At 37.0% G+C, this 24,405-nt stretch overlaps 3 protein-coding genes across 5 annotated transcripts; 2 read left to right on the plus strand and 1 right to left on the minus strand.

The window, feature by feature from the left end:
* The first annotated feature begins 1,261 nt into the window (after positions 1 to 1,261).
* LOC140972793 (protein ARABIDILLO 1-like) lies at positions 1,262 to 15,804 on the plus strand. Its single transcript, XM_073435216.1, has 14 exons — positions 1,262 to 1,598; positions 1,960 to 2,076; positions 2,159 to 3,564; positions 3,740 to 3,898; positions 3,969 to 4,055; positions 4,183 to 4,314; positions 5,003 to 5,130; positions 5,276 to 5,363; positions 7,356 to 7,450; positions 8,918 to 8,981; positions 11,311 to 11,486; positions 13,985 to 14,203; positions 15,240 to 15,324; positions 15,452 to 15,804. Exons 3-14 carry the CDS (start codon positions 2,218 to 2,220, stop codon positions 15,641 to 15,643), a joined length of 2,772 nt encoding a protein of 923 aa, XP_073291317.1. The 5' UTR covers positions 1,262 to 1,598; positions 1,960 to 2,076; positions 2,159 to 2,217; the 3' UTR covers positions 15,644 to 15,804.
* An 883-nt stretch (positions 15,805 to 16,687) lies between these two features.
* On the plus strand, positions 16,688 to 21,492 carry LOC140972803 (uncharacterized). 3 transcript variants are annotated; one of them, XM_073435235.1, is made up of 6 exons: positions 16,688 to 16,867; positions 18,184 to 18,587; positions 19,228 to 19,538; positions 19,626 to 19,682; positions 20,325 to 20,756; positions 20,995 to 21,492. In XM_073435235.1, the coding sequence occupies exons 2-6, from the start codon at positions 18,232 to 18,234 to the stop codon at positions 21,243 to 21,245; spliced, it is 1,407 nt and encodes a 468-aa protein (XP_073291336.1). In that variant the 5' UTR covers positions 16,688 to 16,867; positions 18,184 to 18,231; the 3' UTR covers positions 21,246 to 21,492. The 3 variants fall into 3 exon arrangements, with proteins under 3 accessions (XP_073291336.1, XP_073291335.1, XP_073291334.1); XM_073435234.1 differs by having other exon boundaries at positions 16,694 to 16,867; positions 18,128 to 18,587; positions 20,325 to 20,752; positions 20,988 to 21,492; XM_073435233.1 differs by having other exon boundaries at positions 16,694 to 16,867; positions 20,325 to 20,752; positions 20,988 to 21,492.
* On the minus strand, positions 21,432 to 23,939 carry LOC140972802 (pentatricopeptide repeat-containing protein At2g44880). Its single transcript, XM_073435232.1, has one exon. It carries the CDS (start codon positions 23,835 to 23,837, stop codon positions 22,011 to 22,013), a length of 1,827 nt encoding a protein of 608 aa, XP_073291333.1. The 5' UTR covers positions 23,838 to 23,939; the 3' UTR covers positions 21,432 to 22,010.
* Between the last annotated feature and the right edge of the window lie 466 nt (positions 23,940 to 24,405).

Here is a 24,405-nt window from a genome sequence, read left to right on the forward strand (position 1 = left end):
GACTGGCTGAAGGCGTATTGAGTTGTTCGAGGATGAGTCTTTACATATGATTATGTCTTTTGAATGATGCATCGTTTATGGATGGAGCAACGTGGGGGATGTATACAATCATAATCTTTAGATCTAATCTTATTCTAGCCATTAACCAAAGATTTCAACTGGATGACCACTACAATGTCTAATTTAAATCTTAATATAGTTCTATCATGATCGTATATATAATGGTTAAATTTCAAGCATAACCCGCGCCATGATCACAATCAGCATCAACAGTTGCATTCTTGGCATGTGAACTAACCTCTCCGGCTCAAAATTCTCCATTTAACTGATATAATATCCTAAAATCGTAGTGTGTTCTCGGATATGGTACTTTACAATCTAAAGATAGTTATATGCAACTACGGGTTGGCTTGTAATATTGATTTCACGAGTTAAGACTCGCTCGTGTTTAAATCTTGTGTCGACTTTTCAGGTTCAATGTTGTTTCATTTAATATTTCCTCGGCCAATTTGTTTCGTTGGGAGCTGTTCCATTTCCCGTGGATGTTATGCGGTTGATGTTCTTGGTGGAGGTTGCTTTTCATGCTCAAAGAACTACTGCATGCATGCTCGGTCGGACTAGAGTCGGAGCACAAATGTGTCCAATGTAGAGTTTAAATGTACGTGCAATACTTGGACATTGTTTTCAAAGTCTCCGTACATTATAGACAAGTAGAAATTTTCTGAATTAATTATGGACACTCCCTACAACCAAAGACATAGGAGAAAATTTTTGAATTAAAAATGGTAGAGAGTTCCTTGTTTGTTGAATAATTCATCTGATCAATCATATCAATAGCCAATTTTTTACATCTGAAAAATCTAACTAATAATAAATAAAAATCCATAATTGAGAGTGCATGGAAAATTTGACATTTCCAAACCAATTATAAATGAATAGGTATCTAGTGACAGAGTCATAATGATCTATATTCCTGATACGAGTCGACTCGACTCGATCTATATTTTGAGTTAAAATTATTATATTCAACATAAAAGATTTCATTTATTTGGTAGACATGAGTTTCGGCCCACAAAATTGACGCGTGAACGATCGAGTTTTGTGATTACACAGTGATGTACCACTTCTCCTAGTACAAGGCTGCGCATTCTGCATTGATGTCATATAAAATAACATGAAAAAATGAATGATGTAATTTTTAAATTTGTATTCAAGCTCTGTGTTATTCAAAATTATTTATTTTCTCTGAATAATGTGGAAATATCAAATACTCACGGAATGTAGCATTTCAAGCCTTCAAGGCACTTATTTTTGGTCTTTGTTTCGTCGCCGTCTTTGATATTTTGGCACAATTCTCTCCTACCCTTTCTCCTTTTGTCTTTTGTCTGCGCATGTGTAATCGAATGAATGAATGTAAAGGAACGAGGCGTTTTCACGGATAAAGATTTGAGTCGATTTGATTTTGCTGTGCATCAGGTATCGTCACTGAAACATATACAAGGTTTCACAAATGCAATTTCCCTCAATGGGCTATAGATTTATCGTAGATTGGAGAGTTAAAGGTTTTGCTCGAGGCCCACAAAGCTTAGAAAACTCAGGTACGAATGAAAGTGTAATTGATTTCGCCTTAATATGATTCACTTATGATAGGGTATTCATCCTATCTCGAGCAAGGATTTTTTGCGTGCTGTTTGAGGCTTGATATTCTGTTTTATCGTGCTTCATGTTATTGGTGGGTTTATGATTTAGGGATTGTTAACGTTCCTGGGTCCATTCGTGGTTCATCTGAGGAAGCTTTGCTCGTTTCTGGATGTGGGTTTTGAGATTAAAGTGTTTTTGACTTATGCCACCTGATTTTCATCAACGATTATGAAAAAATGGAGTCTTTAATATGTAATGGATGCTTGTCTTTTGCGCTTATGAACTGTGACCAATATTGGTTGGTTTTAATGGTTTCAGGTCCGAGGACATTGTTGCAACCGGTGATTTAGTAGGATCGTTGTGGTATAGTGGTTTCTGGTTTGGCAGCTGGGAGAAATTAAGGGAAGAGGCAGTTCATCACATACTGTTCGCCAGGTTATTATTTTTTTGGCTTTAGGATTGAGTGTATGGAGTTTATCATATAGTGCATCATCTCAGGCTATTTTGAATTACCTAGTTGTTGATAGCTTCTTTACTTGCCGTGGGAGAGCGTGCTTGTGCTGAAGCGGTTCAAGCATGAGTAGGAGGGTGCGGAGGAGAGTTGTTAAGAAGGGCAAAGAGAAAGTTGATTGCCCTGAGATCGATGAGAATTTGAGTTTGAATGAGAAAGGAATGGTTGATTGGACCAAACTACCTGATGATACAGTACTTCAGCTTTTCTCATGTCTGAACTATCGTGACCGGGCGAGTCTGTCGTCAACCTGCCGCACATGGAGGACTCTGGGTAAATCACCTTGTCTGTGGCACGTATTGGATCTGCGGCCCCACAAGTTCGATTCTGCGGCTGCTGTATCTCTGGCCTCTCGGTGCGAGAATCTGCAGAAGCTTCGTTTTCGTGGTCCTGAATGCGCTGATGCTATCATAAACCTTCACGCTAATAATTTGCGTGAGATCAGCGCTGACTGTTGTAGAAAAATGACCGATGCCACCCTCTCTGTACTTGCAGCGCGGCACGAAGCGCTAGAGTGCCTTCAGTTGGGGCCGGATTTCTGTGAAAAGATTACCAGTGATGCTGTAAAAGCCATAGCAATTTGCTGTCCGCGGCTGCAGAAACTTCGACTTTCAGGTGTACATGAAGTGGATGCAGATGCTGTCAATGCTTTGGCAAAACATTGCCCGAATTTGACAGATATTGGATTCATTGACTGCCGAAAGGTAGATGAAACATACCTGGGAAATTTTGCATCAGTTCGTTTCCTTTCAGTTGCGGGGACAACTAATATAAATTGGAATTTGGTGTTGCAAGAATGGAGTAAGCCACCAAACCTGACAGGCTTAGATGCCTCCAGAACAGATATTACCCCCACAACTGTTTCAAGATTTTTTTCATCCTTGCCTAGTTTGAAGGTTTTCTGTGCCTTGAATTGTCCGGCACTTGAAGAAGAGGTGGATACCACCTTTCTCTCCATTAAACATAATAAAGGTAAAGTGCTGCTAGCTGCCTTCACAGACATTCTTAAAGGAGTAGCAACCCTATTTGTCAATACACCAAAGAATAAGAGGAATATTTTCTTAGATTGGAGAAGCTTGAATATCAAGGATAGGAAGTTGGATGGAATCTTGAATTGGTTGGAATGGATAATTTCAAGTTCACTTCTACGAGTTTCTGAGAGCAATCCTCGTGGTTTGGATAAATTCTGGCTCAACCAAGGAACAACTTTGTTGCTTAGTTGCATGCAGAGTGCCCAGGAGGAAGTTCAGGAAAGGGCAGCCATGGCTCTTGCAACTTTTGTTGTAATCGATGATGAAAGTGCAAGTATAGACACTGGAAGGGCTGAGGCAGTTTTGCGAGACGGTGGCATTCGCCTTCTCCTAAATCTTGCCTGCTCGTGGAGGGAGGGGCTTCAGGCAGAAGCTGCTAAGGTGAGATCTCTTTCATCGATGCCTTATTGAGAATGTTGTCCCATAGTTTAGCTCGTGCAATTAATCTGTCCCTGTCATCATCTATTAATTTATTGCAAATTACTCCCGCCTTTCAGATGGTAGAGGAAGCAATAATTAGTTGTTGACCAAATGCTGAAATTGCTTTTCTGTGTAGGCCATTGCTAACTTATCGGTGAATACCAATGTTGCGAAAGCTGTGGCTGATGAAGGAGGCATCCGGATTCTTGCAAATCTTGCTCGGTCTGTAAACAGATTGGTTGCTGAAGAGGCTGCAGGAGGACTGTGGAATCTCTCCGTTGGTGAAGAGCATAAGGTTATATCTCTGCTGTATATTTTACTTCAGTTTCATGGCATTTCATGCTTTATTCCTTTGATTATTCCAGGGTACCATTGCTGAAGCTGGTGCTATAAAAGCTTTAGTTGACCTCATCTTCAAATGGTCGAGGTGTACTGGTGGTGAAGGAGTATTGGTATGTTTTAAAAGAGAAATTGTTCTTATTTGCACTTTGTTCATGCATAGAGGTGTATTATAATTGAAATGGACCCAGAGTTGCATTAACGTGCTCCAGTGGGTTATTTTTCTTCAATTGATTTTAGGAACGTGCGGCTGGTGCATTGGCGAATTTGGCTGCAGATGATAAATGTAGCATGGAGGTTGCTGCAGTGGGCGGTGTACATTGCTTGGTATCCCTTGTTCGGAATTGCAAGGTTGAAGGAGTGCAAGAGCAGGTGGTGTTTTGTTCCAACTGAATGGAATATTGAACCATGAATATTCCATATATTTATTTAACGCTCTGGATAGGTTAAATTTATAATTAGGAGTTTGGCCATCCTTGATGGATTCCCAAGATAATTTGTTTGTAGACTCTTCTTACATACTTTGTTTTCATGTTTCAGAAGTCAATATTTACAACCTGTTTGTAAAGTCATTTGGAGTTGTTTTCTGGGCGGGGATTTGTGCTCTTCATTAGTTGTTCTGTTGCTAAGGCCTAAAGCTTCCCGCCCGGGGAATAGGTTCGAAAGAACTCAACTGGCATACCGTTCTTCTATCTAAATCTAAGTGAGCACGTTCAGTCATATGCCCTACTGGGATACGGATTGAAACCAGATACCGGGGCACACCTAGAAATTTAGCTGGAGGGAGTGATGGGAATGAAGGGGGATTTAATATGTTTTTAGGGTTGAAATTTAATTTTATAATTTTTTTATAAAAGTTTTATTTTGTTTCACACCCTTGCTGGGTTTGCACATGCTTTATAGCAGTCCAGAGATGTTAGTGATTTTTGAATTCGCAGATTCTACTCCATGGCTGTCAGCTGTCTTACCTTCAATTAATTATTTGCGTGGAAAAATCTCCTGGCATATGAGAAAAGTTGTATCCAGTTTCTAAGTGACACACCTTGGTGTCATTGTGCAGGCAGCTCGGGCTTTGGCGAATTTGGCTGCTCATGGAGATAGCAATAGTAATAATGCTTCTGTGGGACAAGAGGCAGGAGCTCTTGAAGCTCTAGTGCAACTTACTCGCTCTCTCCATGATGGTGTTAGGTAGTGTATATTTACTGAAGTTTCAATGGCTATGTCAAGTTTTTAGCATTTTTGCATGAGGTTGGTTATTTCTGGGTTTTCCTTGTCATGTAAATGTATTAATTTCCTTAGAGTGAAAATAGCTCCAATATTGGCTGATTTTTAGGCAAGAAGCTGCTGGTGCATTATGGAATTTATCATTTGATGACAAAAATCGGGAAGCAATTGCGGCAGCTGGTGGAGTTGAGGCATTGGTATGGCATTTTTATGTATTACATCATTTAGATATTCTTGATTGCTTCCAAGCAACTAATAGTTTAGAGGAAATGTGGGTTAATTTTGCAAAATCCAACTGTTTGAAACCGTACATTTGTCAAAAAGAAAAAGCATGAATGTAAAGGCTATAGATTCACTGGGTCACTTATGTACGTTCTAGGACAGCCTATTTTATTGGAACAATATCAAAAGCATGTCTTAGTTACTTTCACTTTTAGGCATCATATACTGGTCCTAACTGATTTATGGTATGGATCTTTCCAAAAGTTATCACATTCTCAATTTCACTCTACCTGAAATAGTGATGCTAGATTGAAGAAATTTTTATAGTTGTTTTTTGTTGTGTTATATATTTCTTCGAGTTATTGAACTTACTTCAAATGAGCTACCACTTCCCAGAAGGTCAAGAATTTGAGCCTGTGTGTGATAATAATCAGCGAAGCAGATATATCTGTGGTGGAGGGAATTTGGTTTGCTGGAATTCAGGCGGGGTTATGATGACAGGCTTGTGTCTAGAAAAGCGATGAATCATATACTTAATTGTCGCTGGAGATTTTTATATCGATGTCTTTGGTGTTTGCCTTCCTCTGTCATTTATATAAGATAGTGGGATTGGCGTACTTTGGTGCACTACTTATAAAACGAACTTATTGTTTTTGCAATACATTATGGCTTACATGACTTCGTTTGCATCAACCACAAGTTCAGACATCAATAATAAATAATTTTTTAAATAGCTTTTTCTTGCTTCTGCTAGGTATGTGCTTTCCTAGCTAGTTAAAGGTATTTCATTATGTTATAAGCATCAAGAATCTGTGCTTAAGCTTGAACCTATGAAATCAGGAAAAATCAGTAGTAGGAGAAGCAAGCACTATTAGTGTGCATCGTATGCAGTATGCACGAGCTGTGCACATTCCTACCCAGCCAGGCGCTCGCCTTTTATAACCCTGTGCAGGTCGGGATTGTGCTGTCACAGTTATGAGCAAGTTTTCAGTGCACATCGTTGAGTCTCTCATAGATAAGTCTCACCATTATCACATTCATGCTTGTATTTTGTGGTCTCTCCCGTGGAGGCTAATAGCATGAATCTTCCAAAATTGTCATTGTTGTGTGTAACATCTTTTTCACTAATATCACAAGGAAATATATCCTGGAAAAGTTTACACTTAATTAAATATTACATGTCAGTCTATTACCTCCCAACTTGGTACACAAGCTTAGAAAACATCACCAGCTTTATGTTACATTACCTTGTTTTTAGATGGTTTTGTCGATGTGTAATGTGCTTGAGTCTTGACTACCCATTGTCCATTGAGAATTATTTTGAGGATGTTCGATGTACTAGTGGATGTACTCATCCACTCTATGAGTATGGATACGTACGTGTTGACTTTGACAGTGTTGTTAATCAACTGCATAAAGTAGTCCTTAAATTTTTGTTTAGTCGCTCAATGGTTGAGGAATGTTCGCTCGAGTGATATTTCTGTGTCTGATATTATGTCTTATCTTCGCCAAAAGTTTTTGTATTCTTGTTGAAATGGTGTGCAAGAGTGTATATGTTCTTTTGCCTATGTTATGATGATAATTAGATACTATTATTTGTAAATTGGGCCAGTAACTCTTGATCCAGTTTGTGGATCTCTAATAGGCGGGGAAATTAAGTTGCAGTCTAATTTACTTCATTTTATAACTTACAATATCCGATTGTGTTGGTTTTGTCTGCATTCTGTGTGAACTATCTCAAAATTGTTCTTAACATAGTAGCAAAATTGTTATCTCTCTTAAAGCCATCTACGGCAATTGTACTGTATTCATCGGAGTTGTACATGATTTGTCTGGTATTACCTTTTCCCTCTGTTCTGCTCTACTCTTACACCACCAATGGTTCTTACCAATTGACTTGGTGTTTATAATAACTTAGCAGAAGAATTCCAGCTCATGCTGGCTGTTCAATTTTTTGTGATCCATAGGTTGTTCTAGCACGTTCCTGTTCAAATGCCTCTCATGGCCTTCAGGAGAGGGCTGCCGGTGCTCTTTGGGGATTGTCAGTTTCAGAAGCAAATAGGTATAAGAATTACAGTTGTTTGTATGATATTTCTGCTTCTGATGATGGTCTTTGGCAGATGTAATGTGAAAATCTCTACATAGTTTTTCTGTATACCCAATTTGCACCAATCCAGTTTAGTAGAAATGACCAAAGCAAACTTCTATTTATTTTGATATCCATTCAAGGAGATTTTTAATGCAAACCAGTCCATTGTAACTTTATTGATACTTGTGGGCCTCTACGGACATAACAAACAGCTAATGTGAGCTTAACTCTTCCTAAAGCTTGGGTCACATAAACCAAAATCGTTGAGGCTAAGGTTCTCATGTAGCATGTCCGAGTGTTGAAGAGAATAATTTTTCGCATTATTAAATTATGATGTTGTTCCATGATATCAATTTCAGTATGGAGCATAGTTGTCAAGGGCACAAGGCGCACCGAGGCTCACAAGGGCCATGGAGCCTGAGATGCAAGGCGAGGCGCGCGCCTTACAGCAAGACGCACATTTTTAAATTTTTTATAAAAAAAATTTATCTTAGAATAAATATATTAAAATATGAAATAATTAAGTCACAATGTCACACAAAACAAAAAATAATTAATAAATTCGTAGTAATTAGTAACATGATTAAAATTCTTCAATCATCTAAATCAAGTTCATCTTCTTCCATTGAATCATCTGAGTACCCAGAAATTTCGGACATGTATTTTTCTTGAACTTCATCATTTTTTTGATCAACATCAATTTCTTCTTCTTTTTCATCCAAAAGATGTGAAATCGGTCTTTTTGGTTGTTTTGAATGTAGATGCTCTCACCTCGTTCTTTTGTTCAGTGGTCTCTTCTTTTAATTCCAATGTTGGGGCGTTGGGTTGCTAGGGTTTGGGTTTAGGCTATTTGTTTTAAACAAGTAATTAAAAAAAAATTCACCTAGCGCCTAAGTGAACTTCCAAGGCTAGTTCAGGCGAGTGTCCGGGCTCGTCTTAATAAATCGCTGCGCCTGAGATGACCCCAGGCACGGGGTCCTTGCCTGGTGGCGCCTCTCGTCTTTGACAACTATGTTATGGAGTATTGAAAGGCTTTGCAAGAAAAAGTTCAACCGTAACCTCAAAAACTTGTAGCTGTTATCTTGTTTGTTTAAACATTCATGCCTTTACCCTTTTTTTTTCCATTTTCGGTGGTTTCACACCAGGTAGTTAGATGAATTCTATCCTGGCATAACCAAAATCAACGAAAGAATTGCAGTAAATTGGTTGGTGGTGAAGCATAACAACAAGAACAAATCTCATCCACATCTACAACTTAGATCAAATTATACTGGCGTGTCTATTGTAAGCTTAGAATTGGACAATGGAGTTTTGCTATTTGTCGACAGCTCGTCTGTATACCATCTTTTGCGACATATCTATCCATATTTGGTGGATATATAGTTTTTGACCAATTATTATCTATTCATTTATTTTTTGACAATATGTTTCTTGTAATAGCATTGCCATTGGTCGAGAAGGCGGTGTGGCACCTCTAATTGCACTGGCACAATCAGATGCTGCGGTGAGTTTTCGTATTAACACCATAACTGTCATTTGGGTTTTTTTTTTGCTCGTCATTTTTGCCATCCAAGCACGTTAGGTTAATGTGGTTTTTCATTTCTTTTTCTCCACTATAAAATCCCTTTACTTGCAATTCTGATTTTCATTAGTTGACATAGCTAACTTCTGTAAGTATCATCGATTGCATTCATGTTAAAATTGGATATAATCCAGAAAACCATATAGCTGGCCACTAACTATTCTTTATCGAAGATTGTTGTAATGTTCGTGATTGTAAGAAAGATCGTGGTAGGATCAGACATTACTAACAATTGATTTTTCTGGAGTGGCGGAAGGTGTAAGTTATAGTTATTGTAATATCTTCTGAGGGGAGAAACCTGAATGGCATGATGGATTCAGGAGTGGTAGTAAGGTGGTGGTATGCTATGACTGCAGTCCGAGCAAGAACATATATGGCCCGTAAAACCGCGGTTGTGTTTCGAGTATTGTTGGTTGCAGGTCGAGTTCTGTCCATAAGATTGAAGCCTAACCAGTACTGATTAGTGACTCGATATTGTGCATCATCTTTTCTTATCGGCAGGTCGCTTCATATTATTTTTAGTATTGGCCATATTTTGCTTGAGATTGTGGAGAATACTATCTAGTTGAAAGAAAGATTCCACGCGAACACATACTTCACAAACAATGCATTTATCAAATTCAAATTGGATTCGGCCTTGGAAACATTCTAATGTGTTCAATTTTTCGTAGGGGTATTGAATAGTTACAGGTAAACGATTCGCGTAGGACAAAGTAATCACGAAACCTTCACCGATGTACCTGGCAGCTTGTAGTGTTTCTTGACTAGAATTTAAGAACTCAATTAACATAAGAAACATATTGAATATCTATAAATAAAATGATACTTGTTTTTTTCTCTCGTTTCAGATAAGTTGTGAATAGAGAATTCTTTTACACTGAAAGAAGTTGGGACGAAGTTGTTAATAATAAATTACCTTGCAAAATAGGTAATAGAAATTTCCGTCCAAGATTTAAAAGTTGGTCTATTCTCAGTCTGGGTAAAGTCCATCTTGTTGCAATAGAAATGAACAAAAACAAATAAGTTTTATCTAGTTCTGTAGATGGCTGAATTACAAGAGGTTGTGATCTGTTGAGAATGTGGAAAGGAGAATAACCTCTTGATGAGTGAACAATGAGTTTTATGAAAACTCTACCCAAGACAAAAATGAAAGTTCAGAACAAGGTTATCCATCGCATAGCCGAAAAGACATTGTTCAAGCCTACGGTTAGTGACATCTGGTTGTTCGTCCATTCGGGACCGCCCCAGCGCCAAAGATACACAATTTTTTTCATGGTGGTGCATGGCCTTGTACACACATTCTTTTTCTTTCGGGGCCACGGTACGGCACGACACCTTTGCCGTTGCATTTCTCACTAGTTGTTTGGCATCGAGATACTCCAACTTGGACTTTTTCCTCATGATATATCTTACTTTACTTTTCCACTTTCATCTATACATAACCAAAGACAAAGATAAAAAACTATAAATGTTGATTAAAACATCAAAACAGCCCAATATCGACAAATTAAACCGACGAAATATACGTATAAAATGAACTTATCAAGCATCTCCACCAGAAGGAGCATTAGCTGAGGCAAATGAATTGCTGGCGATTGTGGATTTTAGTTTTGATGTTAAGATCGGTGTGTTTTTGAATGGCGGACATCTCGTGGAGGATTTCTATAACTGCTGCACCAATGGCATCGAGTTACTTGTCATGTCCTGCAATTTGAGAGACATTCACAATTCGGGTTGATGCATGAGTCCCATCTGTCATGCAAATGCTGGTGTAGTGTCAACAAGAGCACCCGAAAATGATGGGTTGTGATGACTGGTAATTTAAGAATACCCACGCTCCCGACATGGTCGAAAGAAGGAGATAAACTTGTACTCAAAATTTTCTTTATTCATACAATTGTTCGTTCTCGCAATTTAAATTCGAATTAGTTACAGGACTTCCAATACTTTCGAGATACGTGTAGGTCAAAATCCAAGTAAGCAAGTCACAAAATATTGTTAAATGACTATATTTGTTATTGTAGGACACCACTATTCTTGAGCATGTGTGCAAGGTATTCCATAAACTTCCTCCTTTTCTACCTTAGCTTCCAGCTAGTGCATAATGTAATCTTTCTAAGTATTTTTGATCATCTGGGATCAATATGCGTGCTTCTTATATCACACTTAGTACTAACTCCTCCTTATATGATTGGTATTTTGTTTCTTACTAAAATGTGAAACAATCTTTGCACATGCATTATATTTTCAGGATGTACACGAGACTGCGGCAGGAGCGCTTTGGAATCTTGCTTTCAATCCTTGTAATGCTTTCTCAATTGTCGTGGAAGGGGGGGTTCCTGTGCTGGTTCATCTTTGTTCTTCTTCTACATCAAAAATGGCACGCTTTATGTCTGCATTGGCATTGTCTTACATGTTTGACGGAAGGTATTCAACAATTCTCTGATGTGGTTTCTATTATTTTAGTAGCATTTTGTTGTTCGTAGTCATTGTATATACACTTTTAGTTTTTACCTTCCATTGACACAATGCAAATTTCATTATTGACCTATCTTTTCAGTTGAGAAAATTGCAAGTGCACTAAGTTATGATATAATCGGATTTGAGTCTGAGTTGGTCTCACAAAGACTAGTATTTAATTACTTAACTTAAGCTAGACTAAATCAAATAAATGAGATCAAGGTAAAATATTAAATCTAATAAACTAAAACTAAGGAAATTTGCCAATTAAATCTATCAGTGGGCAATGATTGAAGAAGAATTCATATTCAAATAAAAGAAACCAAGACACACGATAGTGCTGAACTCTACTATGTTCACACATGTTAAAATTCAGTTAATTGTCAAATTTTGGACAATCATGGTGAAATCTACTAATTTCTTTATTAATCAATCACTCGAGTTAATCTGCCTATTTAAACGTAACATTCCAATTATTCATAATCGAATTTAAGTAAGATTTAAATGTTTTACCTAAAATTGCACATAGAAATTAAATTATATTCTTAGTCGATTGTACTATGTGTTAATTGATGTCTTTTAGCTAATATAAACAAATATGTAAATAATTGACAAGGTTATTTACAAGCAATAATAAACCAACTTTAATCAATAATTGAGAGCAAAAATTAAATTTCATTGAAAACAAATCAAATATCAAAACATACCGTCTTGACCCTATCAGATCTTAGTATAAAGAAATTTATTTCATAATGTTTGAATTGATATAAATAAATTCTAGAAAGAAAATAAGAAAATCTCATCGTGATTGACGCGATTTCCCTTCAAAGTTGTCTTCCTTTTCTCTCAAATCCCATCCGTAAAAAAAAAGAATCGTCAAAAGTCTCTAAAAATAGTCCAAGACTTGGTATTTATAATTTTATATTTTTTTCCCGTAAAAAGTCATGCTTGGACTTGAACTTTTCCCAAAATCTAAAAAATATCGGGTTTTATGGAAATTCCATTTTTTCCTGATTTTCTGAGATTTTCCAGGATTTTTTTGTCGGGATACCGTTCATATCTACCTCGTATCAGTCATAATTTGCTTCACAATGCATATGCTCAATTTACACCGATACATACCCGAGTACGGAGGCCGCCCAAAATTGATCCTCGGAAATTCCTTCCTTTCTCTTTAGGCCCTTTTTTTGTTTTTTTGGGGCCTTTTGCTTTGTGGCGTTGAATTGCTTAACCTCCTTTCCATAATTGAACTTTTTTGATACTTTGGTCAAACCTAGGAACGATATAAAATAAGACGAAGTAAGTGCAAAATACAGAATAAAAATGCTAGATAAGCACGAATATGTTGAAATAATCCCTAAAATCTCTATAGCATTCTTGTTTATTAATTATCTTTCCATGTTTTAGAATGGCGGATGTCAACTCCGTAGCTTAGTGATCATGTTCCATATTTGCACTCATTCTCATTGCATTATCTTGTCTTTTGTAAAGAGCTGTTTCTGAAAGGCAGTAAACAATAAATCTGGAATCGAATAGTATTAATCTGGAATCATAATCCATGGACATGATGTTCATCCGTGTATGTCAAGAATACTGTACACTCGAAAAATCTGAAGGTTCTGGGAGCACCTTTGAACAAACTACTTGAACCGAGTCTTTCCCCTTCAACTTTAAATAATTTACTTTATCAAGCGAGATTTGTGCAACATCTGACTTGGTATTTGACAAAGATTTTCAGTTCTAATGCGCTTGACTCGGTTGAATAAATCTGGAGAATTTCTTGTGCCTCCCTTGATACATTATACTCAGACCTCTAATCAGATGATGTTTTTGGCATCTACTGCCCTGACTCCCTGAGGTTTTAAAATGTTAACATGCTGGGGTGTAAAAGTGACTAAAATGTGTACGTGTACTTCCCCTTATTATTTGTTTGAAGAACTACTTGTGTTATTTGGACATACCTAAAGGGGGACAAATGAAATTTCTATGGCAAAAACAGTGTATATAATTCCCTGCACTTTGACATGTAAAAATAATGTTCCAGATGAGTATATCCTCCTTTAAAAATTAGTTTTGAATCTAAATTGGCTCGTGTATCACTAAGGAGTTTGTGCTTCAGAGAACTGTATGCTACACGTAATAATGGACTTGTTTTAATTGGAGTGGTTATATATTTTACCATAAATTGTTTGACTATGCAATATTTTCCTGTTGCCCGACTTCCATATAATGCACAGGCAAGCCATTGAATTCAAACAAGAAGCTTTCTTTCATTTGTTGGTACTTTCTTCAAAAATAAAAAAAACTCTAATAAGTTATGAACTGCTGAAATTTGAAAGTTTTTTCTTTTTTCAAGGATAGGGGTTCTATGAATATTTTTTATGCTTCACTTTTTCCGTCTCCATTGCTTTTGGAAAGTGGCAGGTATTGGCCACAGCGTTGTGAAATTTTCAATTTATGTGCAGAATTGATGAAATTGCCCACATAGGAACATCAACTAGTCCTTCCAAGAGTATGACCTTAGATGGTGCCAGAAGATTGGCTTTGAAGCACATAGAAGCATTTTTCTTGACCTTTACTGACCCCCATGCTTTTTCTAGTGCTGCTGTCTCATCAGCTCCTGCAGCATTGAATCAAGTAACAGAATGTGCTCGTATTCAAGAAGCAGGCCATCTTAGATGCAGGTCCTCTCTCTCTCTCTCTCTCCCTCCCTCTCCTTACTACAATTGCATTTTCGCTTGCATAGATTGCATAGATGCTCACTCTAATGTGTTTTGTAGAGATACTCTCCCCTTAATTCAGTATGAATGATATTCCTTTATCACTGACATAAACAGGATTTTACCGGTTCTTTACCTATCTAAATCAAAATCCCCGGGGAGACTACTTATACCCCGACAAATTTTTCTAAATCATTTTCAGTTAGTTAGCCACATGCATGATCAAGTTCTGTGAATAAAAAACTTTGACCACTCTCTCCGGATCTCGGATTTCTCAATTTCTCGTGCTTGTGTTTTGACAATCTTTTATTGCACAAAAGGATTTGTGTGCATGTTCTAAATTGGACTTGAAAGCTGATTGTGGGATCTGCCAAATTTGCATTGATGTGAGCTTGGAAACTTACTTTGCATATTATCTAAAGATTTTTAGATGATTAATACTCTCTGGGAAGAAACAATGGATTTCTGTGGGTTCAATGTATCTCCGCACATTATTGGATTTTTCTATTCTACACGTGGAGTGTTCTCCACTATGGTTAATGTTAGCCCTTGGATCAAGAACCCGTGATCTAATGGTGTTGAGATGTGGGGATTGGGGAGAATTACTCCCGGAGGAGGATATAGATCAACTCCACATTATTTTGATATTTGCTTACTGATTACCAGCTTTTCATGACTTTTTCAAAGCACTTTTCTGTTAAATTTTGTCAAGTTGCCACTATCCATATCATCATGATGTAGGTGGGAACTATTCTGATAACATATTTTATCCTAGTGCATTATTGAAACCCGTTAGTTGTACCATTTACACCAAAAGAGTACTCGCAAAATAGTTTTTTGACTTACTAGTTTTATTATATCATTCCTCGTGAGCCCTCAATCTATGTTCTTTGTATGGTGTCTGAAATTTTTTCTGGTTGTGGTTGGTGCCTAACTATAATTGTCTTGCACCTTTTGCTACCTCTGTACTTACTGTCCTGATATTTCTATTTTTATTCAGTGGAGCTGAGATTGGAAGATTTGTTGGTATGCTACGAAATCCTTCTTCTATTCTGAAGGCATGTGCTGCATTTGCTCTTCTTCAGGTACATCAAACAAGGATTCACACACGACAAATTTCATACATTCTCGCCCTTCATTATTCTCGACCTGTATATAAATTAGATTATTACTGCCTGCATTTTGTTGACATCTCATGTTCAACCTTTCAAGTTTACGATCCCTGGGGGCCGGCACTCCCTGCACCACGTGATCCTTCTCCAAAACGCTGGAGCTCCTCGAGTACTTCGTGCTGCAGCAGCAGCAACAGGTGCCACACTCGAAGCCAAAATTTTTGCTCGTATCGTGCTTAGAAATCTGGAGCAACATCACATGGAATCTTCTGTCGGAAGAGCATCTGTGTAGATAACAGTTTTTCATTTAGAGTCTACATTCCATTCTAAAAAAAAAAAAGGTCCAGCTTAATTTTCTTGATGACGAGTTACCTATATTTGACCGTGGTTCCATATCCTATGATTTGAAATTGAGACTTGTGAGATGAAATAAATTTTCCTTTTTGGGTTTTACTTTATGCGCTCAAGGTGTTGGTTGGTGTAAAATCGAAATATTAATTTTATTCGGATTAATTTAGTATGGGCCTGACTCCTGAGAGACATCAATTGCACTCGTGACAAATGTGGGTCAAAGTTATCTAAGTGAAACGTGGATTCTTATGATAAACTATTAGTATTCTTCTTCTTATTAATAATATTATTATTGTTAATATTAATATTAATATTATTTTTTAATAAACATTCATCTCTTTTATTTATTTCAAATTCGTATTTTTGGGAGCAAAACATTCGAAGTCATTAATTGAACATTTTAATGAAGTTGTTCATTGTTGGTATTTATCCTTATTTTATTTATGCATCTTAAATAGTACTAATCAATGCATGCGCATAAATTTACCAAGTAAAAAATTTATAAAAAAGTTTCATCTGTTTTTTTTTATTAAATTATTGTAAAAAATTTATATAATCTTTCTGATCCAAATTTATTAAAGCTCGATTTTTATTAAGAATGAAGGATAATATATATTATTTTTGTCTTGTCGTCGAATATAAAAATAAATAAAACAAACTGTTATTTAAATTCAAATTAGTAATTGATATAATTTTCAACGAATGTCCATAGCATTGAAATTTGTTAACTTGCACTTCTTATTTTAAAATTTGTGATAGATAAATCAATATTACCTGAAATTCATTGAATCAATCTTTTGCATGAGCATGACAACCAATGCTCTAATGCAAAAACTGACAATTAATTTAAGAAATCATATGTTGTTAGGGAAAAAAATAATAGAACGACAATTCTAAAATCAATAAAAGGAAAAATAAACAAATTTAGAAGTAAAAGAATTGAACGAAGGAAAAGGGAAATTTGTTGGCAACTCGGATATTAGAATACTGCTATTTATCACTTCACACTACCAAAACCAAAAGCCTTTATTTGCTATAAAAACACAAAGATTTTGTCACAATTAACAAACTATTCTTCCCTACCAACCGTTCTCTCTAGTCTCTCCCCTACAGAGTCTTGGGAGGAACAAATTCGTGGGTGTTGAAAACCCAGAAATCGATCCAGGTGTTTATTTTGATTATTAATGTCTTGATTTATGTGTTCTAACTTTTGATAGAAACCCAATTTGCCTTGGTTTTTTTGTTGCTATGATCACCTTTTGGTTGTCTCATTCATGAGTGACTTGCTCGTTTTATGGTCAATTTCCATTTCTTGTTTTGGGTATTCAAAGGTGATTCGATCAGAAAATCAAGATTGAGTTTTTCTTGGGGAAGGGTTTCTTTTTCCCTTCCTTCCCTGCATTTTTGTTAAGATTTGTATTCATTATTGGGGTGCTGACAGCCCTGATTGACTTCGTTTGAATTCTTTCTTGTTGTTTATCTTTTTCTTTTTCTTTTTCTTTTTTCTATTTATTTTTTTATTTGGAGAAGTCACGAATTTATATAATTCCTACCCTTTATAGCTATTATCTGTCAGCGTGTGCTGTGCCTTGTGCATATATTAGTTTGGATGTGTTTGGGTTTGAGTGGTATGCTTGTGTCTTGATCTGACTTTGCATTCAAGTTTAGAAAAGAAGATGAACTTGATTACATTGGGTAGTATGAGATCAGTGATCTTTCGGTTTGAAACCGAAATAAACCAAGAAAAATGAACTATCGTGGTCAGGTTTTATGACACAAAAGTCCCAGATTGACTGCATATCAGACGATCTATATATTTATATTTTTAATGCATTAGATGTCCATGTTTGGTATCTTATTTATTAGAAATAAATTGCGCTGACAAGTTAATGAGACTATCTTTCTAGTGAGTTCACGTGGTGTAGCATGATCTCGTTAGATTATCTATGCTTTTTGGTGTATGCGGAAATATGGTAAGTTGTAACACAATCTTGTTAATATACAAGGCAGTTCGTATGCCAGCATTCGGAAAAGTTTCTTTTTACGCATCTCGTTTGAACCTTTTTCTTGCATTGATTAAGTGATCTTTTTGTCGCTTTAATTAACTGCGACTGGGCTTGTGGATTTAAGGGTTTGGAGATTAAACCTAACAAATGCAATCTGGCCTTTTTGAACCATTTGACTTGAGTTTCAGATGCGACCATCTCATTACATACACATACATTAAATCAAGGTTGAGTGGACAGTACTGTTACTTTATTTCATTCCAGTGTTACATCCCTTGCGTAGTGAACTCTGAAGCCCGTTGCTTATTTTTTTCAACTTTTATCATACGGATTTTATATTTCTACCACTTCTTATGCTGATTACGATTTTCTAAAGCAACCGAGCTAGTAAAACGCACGCTTTTTCCCCACCTTTTCAGGTGTTATTTTTTCTTGTTTGACACGTTCACGAAATGAGATATTTTTGATTGTATAGCACAATAAAATCATGGTGTAGCAATTGGAGAGGAATTAGAAACAAAACATGGAGGCTTCAACCTACACGCCAAGTGGAATTTTCGCTAAAGAACTTGAAGACGAACTTATGAAATTTACAGCTAGTTACGAGGACTGTAAAGTCAACACAGGCTTGGCTGAGCAGAGCGAAGAAGTCCAAGGTAATGATGATGTGGATGTTAACATTACGGACTGCACGAAATCTGGTGGCCGTGAGCTTGTTGCTGCAGAATACCATGACACAACAGAGAGCTCAAGTTCCTTTGGTAACAGTGACACCGATGATATTGACCCGTTGGATGATTCTGAAATTATGTCGGATTTTCATGGTGACGCTGCATCATCTCTGGGTTTTGATGGATTTGGTGAACCATTTAGAACGAGGTTTGTTTCATGTTCATTATTTTTCTTTATGACATTTCTTGTCAAAACTAAGCATTTACTCCTTGTAAAGAAAAGAAATCATAAGAAACTGGAAAGTGGACTGGCTATTTTGGGTTGGCAGTTGAAGAAATTGCTTGAACTACGGTTTTCAGTGCTGAAATTGCTCTGATCCGATCCTAGATTTTGTTTGGTTTAAAGTGATTAGATGTATACGAGTGAACGTAATGCTTCACCTCATCTGAGATTAGTCATTATAAAAAATCCATGTCTTGGGATTGAAGCACCATAATGAGCATTGATAAATTTGAACTTTTTGCAGTATGTTATCTTTTATCTTACACAAAGGTAGAGAATCTATTATAAAAACATTGAGTTATATAAGATGTGGCCAACTGTAGACCGTGGTTTCATAATTTGGGGGTGAATTTGGAGCTTGCTGCGTGTGTCCACACTAGAAGTGAATGAGATATCAGGATATCAGTGCTTTGAGCAGGCCAACTTGGTTTTCATTCTTTCTACTTTGATTTCTTTTTCTGGCCTCTTATGAATCAAACATGCTCAAAAATTGTAATTTCATCTTCATCTTTAGTGCTTGTCAATATGTTTCCATGATTCGGCATATATTTGTTGCAATATTTAGGAAGAAAAAGGTGACTGGTCATTGGAGATCATTTATCCAACCTCTGATGTGGCGATGTAAATGGGCTGAATTGCAAATTCGTAAGTTTGAATCACAAGCCCGAAGATACGACAGAGAACTTGAGGAATACAGTCAGCGAAAGAAGGATCGATTGCAGAATCCTTCATTGGAATGTGTCGGTGTGAAATCCCTTCATTGTACATCCAGCAATGCTAGAAATGGTATTTACATGAGGAAGAAAAGAAAACGAACCGAAGACACAATGGATATAGCATCATATATGTCTCACCATAACTTGCTTTCATATCATGGTACATATTTTGTTCTTCATTTTTTGTCGAGTTCAGTTGATTTTTGTATTTGTCTGAAGTTAAGGATCTTCATGTGCCATTTTGCAGAGAGTAAGAGGTCTTCAGGTAAGGGTCTCCTCAAGGACGATGAATTAAGGAATCGAGGTGAGAATTGACATTTTCAGTTGGTCTTAATTATCCAACCGTGATATACGTAATATGAATAGCTAGTGTCATAATATGACGATACAAAAGCGTTGACCCCTTTTTCTTTATTCTTATTTGTCATTTTGGGCTTATTCAATTGGTTCCATTGGTTTCTAAGCTTTTGTTGTGCCCTTGTTGCCCCACCTATTCTTTCAATTACATTTTTAAGAGCTGCTCTCTAGTCCCTACTTTGGGCTATCATCATATTATCCCCTCATAACTTGTTATTGGATATTAAGTTAGTTGTGCTTATTCCAATCGGTAAAATATTCAGTTTGCTCCATTTTGCATGTGCCATGTGCTTTTGATTGGAGATGGGGTGGTGCATTGGATATCAATTTAGTTGAGTTTATTACGTTCACTAGAACATTGTAGTTCGCTTCTTTTTGTTAGTGCAATGTGCATTGATTTGGAGACTCTGGTGATTTTACATTTTTCTTAAATTTGTTTTATTACGTGATTGAATTTGACAGGAGATAGAAATGAGACATATAAGGTTGATTTGACATGAGATAGATGTGATCATACTTTTAGAATGATCATAAGACTGATAGTTTTGACAGAAACTCGTGCTTATACCTGATTTTTAATATTTTGTAGCCGTGGCAACTCAAAAAGTCAACGTTAATAATGAGTTGTGGGCCCGTGATGAACAGCTCTTCCTTGAGCCCGGAGATGGTGATACTCCTCTGGAAGTCATACTTGGAAAGATTGAATTTCTACGATCACGAGTTGTTAAAATGAAGAGTAGAGTTGAGAAGGTGATGAGTGAAAATGCCGGAAAGTTATCTTTCATGGATGACTCAAGCATGTTTATTCCATTTAGTGCTCTGATAGCCTCTCCTCAACATACTTCTCCAAACAATGGGGACAAAATGCCTGTAGGAACTTATATTGATTCTCAGCTTAAGGTGGAGCATAACATGAGTGATGCAGTTGTACCTGAAAATGGAGACACAATTAATGAAGTGATTCCTGGAGTAAATGGAAGGACTAATAATGTTAGTTTTATCAACACATACAAAAAAGTGAGTTACATTTTATGTTTCCTCGCCTCAAGGTTGTTTTAACTAATCTTTAAAAACAATTTTCAGCAATATACTTCACCGAGATTATTCCTTTTGAATCCTTTGCTTTTGCATGTGTGTAGCCGTTGGAATCGCGAGTGAGAATACATTTTGTGAATATGTGTTGGTAGTTCTTTATGATATACTCCTCTTTTCTTGATCCTTCTTTGTTTAATCATCTCTAAAATGCTCTCAGGGAGAAGAAGACATTCTCATCGACAATAAGAGGGTGAAGGAAGAGATGAATAGCTTTGAGGAAGTAAAGATTGAGCCAACCCGTAGTCCTTTGGTGCTAAAGGAAGAGCTAGCTAGCACCAGCCCTCAAGTTCGAACAGCAGTCAATCCTCCCACAAACAATCAAACACCACCTATAATGCGTTCTATATCAAAGCTTACGGCCCCTAAAACCCAGAGAAAGAGTCGTAAAAGAAGAGGTGCTGGTCAGAGGCGTTGAAGATCCACAGGTTAACCTCTCCTAGGTTGGGACATGGTTTCCGCTTGTCTAAGCGGTATTGGATATGGAGGAAACTAATGTTACAGCATAAATTGTCGATATTTGTTGCCTTTTTTCAGTTTGTAAATTCTTAAGCTCTATTCTTTGTTCTGAGCGACTGGGAAATTGAAAAGATTGCGTATAGTCTGCAGGAATTGTGAATTATATTGATTTGCTTGACTTATATATAAACTCACATTTCATAAAATTGTGTTCCATCCTATGGTGATATCTACAAATCCTCTCATTTCAATTCCTGTGTCAAATGCAAACCCTCTGAATGCTAGATGCTAGTTCCTCCACTGATGTTGTAGCATGTTTATGAGACCTCTAAATATGGCTCATGTGTTTGGAAATTGAGCCAATATGATGTAGGATGTAGCATCAGGTAGATGTCAAATGCTGTTGAGTACTTTACTGGCACATTAGTATCTTCGTTTGTCAAATGCCATCCACTTTCACATCTTCTTAACTCGAAATGTGCAGCATCGGAGGGATGGAAATATTTTGATGTTCTGGTTTAGATCATTCGCATCATTAAGATTTACCATCGATTCTCACACCAAAACATGGGTGTCACTTTCACATGCATCTGTTTTTTCTTTGACACCAATTGACTTACTCCTTTTTTTGTCTGGAGTTATCTATGCAACAACTCAGAACCATGCTATTTGAACACTTTTGGGCAACCTCAATTCACGCTTCAGACTCAGAATTATACCCCCATTAAGTTTCACTCACTTTCCACTCTACACTGAGATATGAATCCTTCCCCTTCATGTGCATCTGCAATTGATTCAACAATAAATGTGTCACCTCCAAGTGTGGATGCACCAGATCACCAGCGATAAACTCCAAAACCTGGCCTTTGATCTCAATTGCACTATATCCCACTTCTTTCTTAGCACCGTTGATTAACATCAAATTTTTGATTTGTTCCACGTCTTTCCATCTCTTCTCAGCTGCATACAAATTCCTCAACATTATGTAGTTACCATCACAAAATGGCTCCATAATTATCACCTTTTTCATCACCCTCTCAGCTCTGATAACCTCCTTAGCGTAACCACAAGCAAATAGGAACGAACTTAATATGATCCCATTAGTCTCGTAAGGCATGTTATTTATCAATCTCTCAGCCTCATCCAAACACCCAGCCCTACCCAGTAGATCAACCATGCAACCATAATGCTCCACTTTAGGAGACAGCTTGAATTCTTCCATTTCATAGAACCATCTTCTTCCTTCCTCCACTAAACCACCATGGTTACAAGCTGACAGAACTCCAAGCATGGTGATCTCATCTGGTTTAAACCCTTTTCTTTTCATATCCAGAAACGCTTCTAATGCCTCCTTGGGACGCCCATTGAGTGCTAGTCCATTAATCAAAGCATTCCAGGTGCACACGCCTCTTCCAAGCACGTTATCAAAAACTCGTTTTGCTTTCTCGATTTCCCCAAATTTAGCATACATATCTACCAATGCTGCTGATACGCTTGCAGATGCATCCAGTTTCTTCCTCTTCACGAATTCATATACCCAATTCCCCATATCAAAAGCACCCAAATCTGCAATAGCTGGAAGAACACTGACAACAGTAACATCATCTGGTTCGAAAATTTTCTGGGCTAACAAGTTCTGGAACAAGATCAAAGCCTCATGGGATTGCTTATTCTGACAATACCCTCCAATCATTGCATTCCAAGAACATAAATTCCGCTCAGGCATCTCATCAAAGAACTGTCTGCCTTCATCTATGTTGCCTTTGCTGCAGTACCCATCAATCATAGTAGTCCAAGAAATAATATTTTTCTCTGGCATTGTGTCAAATAGCATCTTAGCCAACACCATGTTCCCTAACTTAACATATCCATCGATCAACACATTATATGCAGCAGCATCTTTATCATTCTCGGGCATTGAATCAAAAAGGTCTTTTGCGTTGCCCATATCCCCAGCCTTCACATATCCGCTAGTTAGTGCGGTCCACGACACCGAATTCCTCTCAGTCATCTCATCAAATATTTTCCTCGCAAAATCTATCTGCCCTAGCTTTCCATACATATCAATCAATGCAGTGGAAACATACAGATTAGACTTAAACCCATATTTAACCACATGAGCATGAACTTCCATTCCTTCCCACATTAAAAAGTTCAAACCACAACACTTTGCCAGCGTCGAGAAAGTATAGTTATCTGGCACAAAACCTTCGTTCTTCCTCAAACAAACATACAAGGAGATGGCTTCTAAGAATTGGCAAGAAATGAGGTGAGACTTCATCATGGTATTGCATAGGAAGGCATCAGACTTCTGCGGCATTAGATCAAACATCTGGCGGGCATGATGAATACCAGAATGTGGTACAACAGCAGAGAGGGTGATGATGAGCTTCGTAACGAGGTTGAGGTTGGCCTCAAGGGCGTTTCGGAGCATGAAGGCTTGGATTTGGTGGAGGTTGGATTTGCCGAGGGTTTTCATTTGGAGGAAAGAAAGGCAAATCCTCTCTTTTGTGCTCCATATCCATGAAGTTTCGGATCCTACTCTACTCATAGTTGTATTCTTGAAATCATATCTCTTGCTTTCTTGCCGTCTTGAATGATGTCTCACCCTACGATGACGAGGGAAAAGGGGGAGACCGGATGACAGTTATGTTGGTTCATTATATTGACGTAACATGTTGGACCAAAGAATTTAATAAGAATCCTATTACTACTAGCGGGTCAGTGTACACCTTATGTGGTATGGTTCATCAACTACCCTTGTCGAATTATCCCACTCTTTATCAATGAGATCACACATACTTTCAACAAGAGATATATCGACAGGCGAATTACCAGAAAATCAAAGTTTATCAGAAACCTAGTCTAAAATTTCTGAAAAATTATCTTTTTATGATTATATAGACAATAATATACCAAAACAAGAGTTATTCAGGGCGGTTTCAATGTATAACGGATATGAAATAACCATGTGCTTATATATTCATTTTTTTTTTTTTATGGATAATACTTTTTGGATTTAATTGGAAAATATTATTTCCGTTCGGTTATAGTTTTATTTTAATTCCTGATGTTTTGTTTTCCTCTAGATTTATTACAATAAGTTAGATCAATTATAG

Source organism: Primulina huaijiensis, chromosome 3 (genome assembly GCF_012295235.1).
Source record: "Primulina huaijiensis isolate GDHJ02 chromosome 3, ASM1229523v2, whole genome shotgun sequence".
Taxonomy (NCBI): Eukaryota; Viridiplantae; Streptophyta; class Magnoliopsida; order Lamiales; family Gesneriaceae; genus Primulina; species Primulina huaijiensis.

Bases quoted from the DNA above. Each gene is read 5' to 3' on its own strand.
- LOC140972793 (XM_073435216.1), top strand. From the start codon at position 2,218: ATGAGTAGGAGGGTGCGGAGGAGAGTTGTTAAGAAGGGCAAAGAGAAA. The intron at 8,982-11,310 runs GTGAGTTTTCGT...TTATATTTTCAG, and splicing joins TGGCACAATCAGATGCTGCG to GATGTACACGAGACTGCGGC. The intron at 14,204-15,239 runs GTCCTCTCTCTC...ATTTTTATTCAG, and splicing joins GCAGGCCATCTTAGATGCAG to TGGAGCTGAGATTGGAAGAT.
- LOC140972803 (XM_073435234.1), top strand. From the start codon at position 18,232: ATGGAGGCTTCAACCTACACGCCAAGTGGAATTTTCGCTAAAGAACTT. The intron at 18,588-19,227 runs GTTTGTTTCATG...TGCAATATTTAG, and splicing joins GGTGAACCATTTAGAACGAG to GAAGAAAAAGGTGACTGGTC. The intron at 19,683-20,324 runs GTGAGAATTGAC...AATATTTTGTAG, and splicing joins CGATGAATTAAGGAATCGAG to CCGTGGCAACTCAAAAAGTC.
- LOC140972802 (XM_073435232.1), bottom strand. From the start codon at position 23,837: ATGAGTAGAGTAGGATCCGAAACTTCATGGATATGGAGCACAAAAGAG.